Raw genomic sequence first — 9815 nt, 5'->3', positions numbered from 1 at the left:
GAGTCCTCACTTTAGTCATCGGTTGACCACAGACAACATAAATCCCTTACACTAATCCATGTGCAATAAAAAAATATCAACAAGGGCAAGTTGTTATATGCCAGAAAAGTCAAACAGAGTGTCTTTTGCCATATTGGGGCATTTTGGTGTGTTGGCAGCCTATCAAGTTCCATGGTCTTCCTCACCGTTTCTCAACCTTTTTAAGCCAGAGGAACCATTAAAAAAAAAATTCAGGTCTCGGGAACCCTTCCTTTAATCAACTATCAGTGGCCAATGGTAAAAATGTCCCTTGTATTAGTGGTTAGTAGGAAGAAATGTAACCCTTACAGTGGAGGCCAGAATACCACCCTTACAAACAGCTTACAAGATAATTGGCCTTGTGCTGCTGGCTTTGCAGGTCTTGAAACCATGCAGGCACCATCAAATGAGAGGTCAATGAGACATAGCTCAGGAAACTCCTCGCAACCTCTGGAGGAACCCGAGGGTTCCATAGAACCCAGGTTGAAAAAGGCTGGTATACCTTAACACAATGCATGACCTTTCTGCACTCCTGTGACCAGTTTTCAACAGACAGCGGGCTAAAGTCCACTGTCTGCCGACATCACAGAGCCAGTCCAGGCTTGGGAAAGATTACACTCACATGTTTGGGATCTACTCACATGCTGGACCGGCACCTGAGCTAGCCACTCCCACCACCTCCACAACCCAGCGCTCCAGTGAGCATGGGGGAGGGGGTGGCAGAGCAGAGAGCCGGATTGACAGTCACCAGCTCTCTGCTCATGGAGCTGTGAGAACCGAGCGATCAACTGTGTTTGATTGCTCGGTTCTCAGTGTTAGAGCTGGTGGGGCCCAATGCTGAATCCAGATCGGTAATGATTCTATAAGAAAAAAAAAAAAAAACTGGATTCTCGTACTTCTCTTTTCAAGCATATTAACACACCTCAAGAATGTAAATGGGCTTTTCAAAATGCATTATAGTGGTTACAAATTGCACTTTCTTCAGGGCTAAGCAATGTCTAAAACATCTGCTGTAGTATGGTCTCAATGTGTGCCAGTGCTTCTGTTGAATGAGCCTGCAAAGTGTTCCATATAGATGCATGACTGCAGGCTCTGTATGCAAAATGCAGGCATACACCTCGACCATCATTTTGGCAGCTGTTTCAGAAATCTTTAAGCCCTGATGAAGGGAATTATGTATCCACTGAAAGGTGTTGGAAATTAAGTGAAAAATTATTTCAAAATGTATCCTTTTTTGTGCTCCATTTTCTTCTATACATCAACTCTTCACCTAAAGTTTTGTAAGAAGTAGAGGACCTCCATGGGGCATGGAACCATTTATACCGATATCTCTAAAGTATCCAGAATCCAGATGACTAGATCCAGCGCTGCCCCCGACCAAACCCTTCAGCCTAAACTGAGGGAAAAGAAGCACACAGAGGAAAGGGTGGCTTGTAAAAGCTGCTGTTCTCCAACACCCAGAATCCAGAAGTTCTGATCCAGCACCGCTCCCGGCCAAACTCTTTAGCCTAAAACACAAGGCTAAGAAGCACCAGAGGAATGGGTGGGCCATAGAGGTTTTTTTGGTTATGTTTGTCTTGTTTCCAACTCTGTATATCTATTAATTCTAAAAATGTTATTTCCACTAGCCAGACTTTATATGAATGTCTCCAGCACTGCCCAACAATGAGCTATATTCCAAGTAATGTTAATAGGTAGGGATAATAGCTAGGTTGGACATTGGGGTTGAGCCAAACTAACTAGGTTTATAGTTAGAGTATGAATAATGTTACAGGCTAAGGAGGTAGGGCTAATATTTAGATCAGGCATTACTAAATGATGGACCACAGGCATCGCACGTCCAGACGGGGGGGGTTGGCCTGCCCAACTTTTCAAGTTCTCAAACTGGTTATTTTTTTTTTTTGCAGGCTAATCCTAGCAACTCATCACCTGTTACCATGAAAAGGGCATGGGCAGCTCCTGCCCTCTGTCCAGGCATGCCCTGCCTTCTGCCTTTTACCTGATGTGTAAGGTAGAACTGATAAGGTTGGAGAAGGGTTGTGGGGGGTAGGGCTGTAAAGGGACTGGGGGGGGTGAAGGAGACTGAGATGCAAGTAAGGGTGGCTATAAAGGGTGCTGGAGTCGGGGTGCAAGGTAATGGGCTGGGCTTCAAGTAAGGGAGGACTTGGATGCAAGGAAGGGACTGTGATGTGAGGTGGGAGCTGAGGACACTGTTGTAAAGGGTGGAGGTCGGTGATGTAAGGAAGAGGGCTGTGATTTAAAGGGAGGACATCAAAGTAATAGAAGCACTGTCGTGTAAAGGGGGACTGTATTGTAAAATAGGAGGACTTGGATGCAAAGGGGCACTGTAATGTAAAGGGGCTGTATTGCAAAAGGGGGTGCTCTGATGTAAAATTTGGTGCTGCAATGTAAAAAGGGGGCTCTATGGAATAATGGGGTGACTGAAGACACTGATGTAAAAGGGAAGACTGTAATGTAAGGGGTTGGGGCTGTGATATGACGGATCAGAGTCATAGCACAAACATAAGACTCAGACCTGTGCTGGATGAAGATTTTAATGACTGTACCTCTGTAAATTTTAATTCAATACCTCATATTAAAGGTTAGGCCTGAGAAAGGACTTCCTAGAATTAGGTCTTGAGAATGATTACTTCCACCCTGTTCTATTATCCTTCCATGCCAATGAAATACAGCAATAAAAAAAAAAAATAATAAATTACACAGCTACAGTTTACTGGTTCCGCCCCGGGCTGGGTTTACTGTTGGGGGGGGGGGGGGGGGGGGAAACAGCCTGGCCAATTTTCAGGAAATGAAAATTAACATGGTGACAAGTTGGATGGGAGCTCCAATGTTTAAACCCACTTCTGGGGACTTCAGAAGTTTGAGTCCAACCAGAACCCGAATCGGCCTTCAGTTCTCCATCTTCTCCAATCAGGTGCTGGGCCTAGTGACAGCAACTTTGTTGGCTGAAAAGTTGGTAAACCGTTCTAGGAATTTTAAGCAGCGTCTATGGGACATTGAGGTGGGTGTTTTAGCTTCCCTGCACGATGGATGGCCCTTTACTGGAGCTATCCTTTAAGGATCCATTGGCACTCACATGTCTATGCTTTCATCTCAACCTTTATCTACGATCATCCAGCACGCAGACTGCACCAAGGGTGTAGACTTTTGGTCCAGTCTTCATTTCAGCCACCAGACTATGTCCCAGTGAGGCCCAGCCTTGGAACGGGCTGGACCTGGCCATTTTATTAGGAGGACACATTTGCACCATATGCCACTGCACCATGCCAATTAACCCTATAATAAATCAGTGGGCCCTTTTTCGGTTTCTGGGCAGTGTGCCTTGTTTTTAAACAAAAAAAAAATACATTTTTCACATTTCCCCTCATTGCTTAAATTAAGACAATCCATTCTCCCAATTCAAGTTATTCCATTAGAAACAAAAATTAAGCTATAAAACCAGAGATTTGTTTGCATGTAAGAGCTTTGCCCTGCACCAACCAATCCAATGACAGAATTTAATATTGTGCTAATGTTAGACAGGAGTAAAACCGGATTGGTGGACAGGGCTTCTAACTCTTTTTTGCCTTCTTTTTTTTTTGCAACACAGCATTTGCTAAACTCCAATATGTGCAAAAAACACAAGGTGGCATTAAAATATTAAGCCAAAATTTTGTAGCTAATGTCACATAAGGCTATACAAAAATAATACCATGTGACTTCTGGAATGACAATACAAATTTCTGAAAAGAACCCATGTATACTGCTAACAAATATATATTTACAGCTTGTAAAAAAAACAAAAAAAAAAAGCAGCCTCTGCGGCTGAATGTATTCCTGGTTCTTATTGTGCCCAAAACACATCTATAAAAATGCTTTCACCCCTCAATGTTTTTCTACAACAACTCTCCAGCATAATTTGGCTATTCAGCTTCTGTAGTCTGGCTGAATACATTATTGCATCAATTGTAAACGCAGAACGAACTTGCCTGAAGGTGCTTCAGCTGCTGAAGAACTTGCAGTCCCAGCAGGCTTGGCTTATGATGCCACAATGACGGCAAAGTCTTGGCTTGCCAATTGCTGGTTTTAAAAAAATGTAAAGCGTATGCCGAGTCAAAACTTAAATTTTTGGACAGAGTGTGGAAGGATTAGGACCCCTTTTGGGTTTCTATCCCTATCCAGGGCTCAGTTAGAGAGATTTCCCCTCTACTTCCTGTCCTGATGACAAATAGTTTCACCAGATAGGAAGTGAGGGTTTATCTACAATAGCAACACAGACAGAAATAAGAGTAGAGGAAGGCTAAAACCTCTGTCAGCACTTTACTTAGGCCGGCCATACATAGAGCGATTTTCTTTCTGGCAACGATGGGTTGCTGGAAAGAAAATCGCTTGATTCCGTCAGTGTTGATTGGGGGGGGGGATACCTCCCACAGAGCCATTGTGTTCAACTTGTGGCAGGGGACCATCCCCGCCAGGAGAATACAGTGATTATTGCTATCAGCTATAATAGATATAGCAATAATCGCTATTTGACAGGTTGGTGGTACCCAAGTTGATCGATCCATTAACTTGGGTACATTTAGCCTTGCCCATACATGGTTCAAATCTCAGCCGGTTCAACAGGAATTCAAACCATCTATGGCCGGTGTCCTGTCAGAATATCGCTACCCATCAGAAAATGTAATGGAAATGACGTGCTGAGCAAAAATGCTTAATGTGCATGAGCCATGAGCTCCAACATGGCCGCCATGCCTTCCAATACGTTTCCTAATCTGACAAAGCACAAGGCCAGCAGTGGACATCTTCTTACACCCAGGCAAACAAGCAGAAGGTGGCAATGGCCATCTTGGTACACCCCGCACTGCTCGGCAGAAAACTGGTTATATACTGAAATAGACCATTTCTCTCTGTCGCGCTGAAATAGTCTATTTCAGTATATAAGGTGAGCTAACCGCTAAAATAATTGTGAAATTGAAGACTTGCCTGGGTGTGAGATGATGGCCGCTGCCTCCTTCCTGTTCTGTGACATTAAGAAACCTATTGAAAACGCATAGCGGCCATGCTGGAATGCATAGCGCATGTGCAATAAGCAATTTTGTTTGCAACATCACTTCCCTTACATTTTCTGATGGGTAGCAATATGCTAATAGAACAATGGCTTTACCTTGTGTCACTGGCATAGATTTTCCGTCACTTCCTGTCTGGAGACATTATTGTGCGCTTGAAAGAAAATGAAGGGTGATCTCTCTAACGGAGTCCGAGATAGAAGCAAAAACCTGAGAGGTGTTCTATTTCTACCTCGCTCTATCCAAAACTAAGAAAAGTGATTTTTGCTGGACAAATACTTCTAGCTCTGGTGTACTTCTTGAAGGTATATCAAGCTATTGTGTTCAGAATTGTTCAGAAGACTATAAAAAAAAGTTGTTAACTTTTTCTTCTAATCTAAAAGACACGTTGTGTAGGGGCTGCTCAGTGCTTCGTGTTCCAGGCACACGTGGAGACATTTCTTTGGTAAAAGGCTTGGAAGAACTAAGAAAGAAAAAAAAAGCCTATAATTTTGTTCTTAAGCCAGTTGGCAAGTAAACCGCTTATCTCTGTGTATTCAGTTTGTAATCTGTTGCATCTCTTTAGAATCCTGCATAAGTTATGGAAAAAATCCAATATTTTAAATTTTTGCTGGCTTCGATAACATGAGAAGGTCCTCAGGAGATGAGGCGGGGTTGGCACCACATGGTATTATCAGTACCCCGTCTACAATCATTTCTTAATTAAAGTCCCTAAAAGCTTAGGCATGAATTTTCCTCCTTTTCTGTCCTTTGGGTCATCCTCGAGCTCCTCAGCTTGGTTTTGCTGGTCGTCCTTTTTACAAAATACTTCAAACCTACTATAAACTTTCTTCTCCTTCCTAATGCTTTCCATCCTCCTCAGCAGATTGTCCCTATCTTCTGTTGAGGTTGGCGATGGCCGTGAAAAACGGCTCCTACTTAGGAAGCTCCCGCTCCTAGCTAAAGAAGAGTCGGGGCTAGTGATCTGCTCGGCTTTGGTCTCCGTCGAGTTGGTGCTATGGGATATCACCTCTGAATCGTTTGTGGACAAGGCTTGAGATTGCTTGGCCATTTCTGCACGGTTTTTCTGGCTGTTTGCAGAAATTTGCTCTAAGATCACCTTGGTATCATCGCGTAGGTTACTGCTGAAGATGACATTTGAGGTTGAAGAGGATAACCTGCTCTGAGTGGTTGATGTCGTTTTTGGAGGAGAAACGGATATGACTTTAGTGGTCTTGTCTTCTGTGTCCACTATAGGGATAGGTTCCGAGATGTCGGTTTTAGAGAGTCGTCTGAGTGCGTTATTCTGTTTTTCGACTTTAGCTGCATCAGAAGACAAATCTTCATCTCCCTTCTTCTCAGCTTTGGACTGCAAAAACTGTTTTAGTCTCATGGACCCCTTCCGGATAAACTCCATGGGAGTCTCTGACTTGGACAATTCTTCTTCGGATTTGGTCAAGGAGGTGATGGGTGCAGCAGATGGGACAGGAGCTGGGTTTTGTGACATACTTTCTAGAGCATTGCCAAATGTAAGACCAGAGCGAACACCATTTGTTGACTTTGGTGGTTCAATCTCTGCTGGCTTAGGAGGGTCTATAACCTCAGTGATAATGGGTCCACTCTCTTTCTCGGGAAGAGCAGGGATATTGCTTTCCATTGTCTGAAAACTAGACATCTTCTGCTCAATTTTGGTGAAGGAACTAGTAACTTTCTCTTTGCTAAAAAGGTCTTGGAACTTGGAAGTAACTGAGGAACGATATTGGGATTCAAGAAGAGTTCGACTAAATGAATCTTTGTCCAGCAACTTAGACTCCAGAGATTTGAATGCTACGGTTTCAGTGCTTTTCTTCTTTCCATCCCCTGTTTCCTCTTGGATGACTGCTGCAGCTGCTTTGGCCTCTGTCATTGCAGTAGTTTCACCGTCTTTGTTAACACTTCGGTATTTCTCTAAAATCTCAGACACTTTAGAGGACTTCTTTAAAATCTCATTGTCTTTGACTATCTCAGTGCTACTTTGCTCCTTCTGAACTGTCTGCATAGCCTCAACGGTAGAACTGTGCTGCTCTACCTTGGAGTTGCTAAATATAAGAGATGATCTTAGACGGGAACTTCTTTGGATCAAGGGATTGGTCCGTGTCCGGAAAGAATCGTGTCTCGATAAGAAAGTATCTTCTTTTTCTTTCTCCAATACTGATTTTTCCTTCTCCAATACTGCCATCTCCTTTGATGATTCAATTACCATAGGGACATCATGAACTGCTAATACAGGCTTGTATGGAGGGATAGGATCAATAGCATACCTCATAAGTGACTCATGAGGGTTTGCTGGAGCTGGTCTTTCAACAGGTACATCATCGAAGGGTTCTGATTCTATGCTCATTGGCAGACCTTCTTCATCGTGGTCCGGCTGAATACCACTCAGGTACGAGGAGATACGCCAGCTGCGTAAACCTTGCTTGTTGTCTTGGGATTTTTTATCAGCGTCTTGGTCTTGGAAAAACTGTCTCTGCTCTGCGCCCTGCTTATGCGTGGGTGATATTTGGCACATGAATTTCTGCCGCGATTGTGATCTCTGCCCAAATCTACCCTCGTCCCCAAGAACCATCTGGTCTGAGCCATGTCGAACCTCTCGGGATGAATTTGAAGGGTTGTAGCCAAGCCTTACGTGAGGTCCTTCAAGAGCAAAGTTGCCTTCTCCTTGCAAAGTTTTGAAAGGAGGAAACCTCGAGTCCATCTCATCCATTTCTTGCAATCCTCTGTTGCCTCTGATTTTCTCAAAGAGTCCCTGAGTCCGCCCTGGGCGCTCCATCTGGATAAATTGACTTTTCTGAAACTGGCTTGACTGGAACCGGTACTCATTATTGTCAGTGTTCGTATACAATTGGCGTGAGAACTGTTTTGAGGCTGTGTAGTTCTCGAAAGTACCTTCGGCAAAGCTGTGCCTCTTAAAAGCATCGATGTCCAGGTGTTTGTTCTGCATAAAAGACATCTGTGCTGGCTCAGGGAACCTCATGCCCTGCCCTTGCATCCTCATGGCCGCGTTCTCCATAGTCTGTCTCATCATGTCTTCTCTCCTGAAGCCATGGTGAAGGAAATGCCGGTCAGGGTCAACCCCAAAGGCGTTGAATGAGTTCTGAGAACTGTCATCCCGGGGGAACATAAACTGCAGCTTTCGATCGAAGAATGGGCGAGGGCCAGCGAAAGGAACCATTCCCATATATGGCTTTTCCATAGCTAATAAAGCACTCTCAGGTGGAATGAGGGGGTCTGACTGAGCGAAAAGCACCCGGAATTCTTCATCAAAGCTGGAGACCAGCTCGCCCTGGAAGATGTGCGCCATGCTTCGGTGGATCTTCTCAAATGACCACATGAAACTGCAAGAACATGACAAAGACAGTTAAAATCATTTTCCTCTCCAAGTTTCTCTTCATTAATAAAAAAAAAACAACACATAAAAAATGTCCCCAACATTTATTTTAGGAATCAAATGTAGAGAGTGTGTGAACAGTACAGATATCACAAATAGGATTGGTCAGTAGCTCTCTGTTTGGTATGCTGCTCGGGCGGTCAGTGAATTTTTTGCACCATCTAGGAGGGGAATCCTTTTGAGTATTCCCTTTTTCCTGGTTGTGCCATTAAAGATGAAGATTTTTATGTGGAGCATCTCCCTGGGCTCGCTATTGGGATTTGGTGTCCCCACAGGTGTGCACAGCCTTTTGCATTAGACCCCTTTCACACTGGGGCGTTTTTCAGGCGCTTTAGCTTTAAAAAAAAAAGCGCCTGCAAAACGCCTGAAAGAAGCCGCAACTGCAATCCCAATGTAAAAGCCCGAGTGCTTTCACACTGAGGCGCTGCGCTGGCAGGGCGTCAAAAAAAGTCCTGCAAGCAGCTTCTTTGCAGCGCTTTTGGAGCGGTGAATATACGGCTCCTAAAGCGCCCCTTCCCATTGAAATCAATGGGAAGCGCCTGCAAAACGCCTGAAAAGCGCTATTGGCAGCAGCGTTTTGTGGGTGCTTTTAACCCTTTATTTGGCCACTAGCAGGGGTTAAAAGCGCCCCAATAACGCTAGAAAAAACGCTGGTAAAGCGCTGCTAGTTTAAGCGGCACTTTAAGAGCGTTTTTCGGGCACTGACATAGCCCAAGTGCTTAAAGAGCCCTTTCACTTTCACATTGGGCTGCAGATGAGGCTTCTTTCAAGTGCTTGTTTTAAAGCTAAAGCGCCTGAAAAACGCCCCAGTGTGAAAGGGATCTTAGGGTGTGCACCCCAAAGCTCAAACACACATGTAGCCTCAGCTGGGAAGTGCTCTGTGCTGAATGGCTTCCTGCTCATTCACAAACTGAAGAATAGTAAACACAGTTATGAACGGACAGAGTGAGTGATTGGCACTGATCCCTCACTGTGTTCATTCAGAAAAAGGAAGGGGTCTGTAAATTACATATTTACTGGCCCCTTCCCTTGCTCTTCATCCTGAAACATCCACTTTTGAGCCTGCAACAGCAGCCGGCAGGAGAGGAGGGAAGCCAGCAGCTATGTCAGGGGGCAGAGGGAATCTGCACCACACGGGGTGATTAGGGTGTGCCCAGGCACACCTAGCACACGCCTATGGGTGTCCCGTTTTTACCTTGGCTTGCTCCCTCTGTCCACTGTTCCTTGGCAGCATCTTCCATCTACATCTTTTTTGGCTAAATGATATCAGCAGTCTTTTATACATCATCAATTTTGAATACCCCTCTCCTGAAGAACTGTACAAA

The 9815-nt window shown here is 44.4% G+C and overlaps 1 protein-coding gene across 1 annotated transcript in view; it reads right to left on the bottom strand.

The window, feature by feature from the left end:
• Positions 1 to 2795: 2795 nt before the first annotated feature.
• The window catches only part of FAM83H (family with sequence similarity 83 member H), a 114883-nt gene continuing 107863 nt past the window's right edge, over positions 2796 to 9815 (bottom strand). Inside the window, exon 5 of the mRNA XM_077493482.1 lies at positions 2796 to 8437. Within this exon, the coding sequence (XP_077349608.1) occupies positions 5776 to 8437 (2662 nt within the window). The 3' untranslated portion in view covers positions 2796 to 5775. The remainder of the gene's footprint in view (positions 8438 to 9815) is intronic.

Source organism: Lithobates pipiens, unplaced genomic scaffold (genome assembly GCF_037356315.1).
Source record: "Lithobates pipiens isolate NorthernLeopardFrog02 unplaced genomic scaffold, aLitPip1_a1.2 Scaffold_19, whole genome shotgun sequence".
Taxonomy (NCBI): Eukaryota; Metazoa; Chordata; class Amphibia; order Anura; family Ranidae; genus Lithobates; species Lithobates pipiens.
This window is presented reverse-complemented; position numbering and strand designations above follow the sequence as displayed.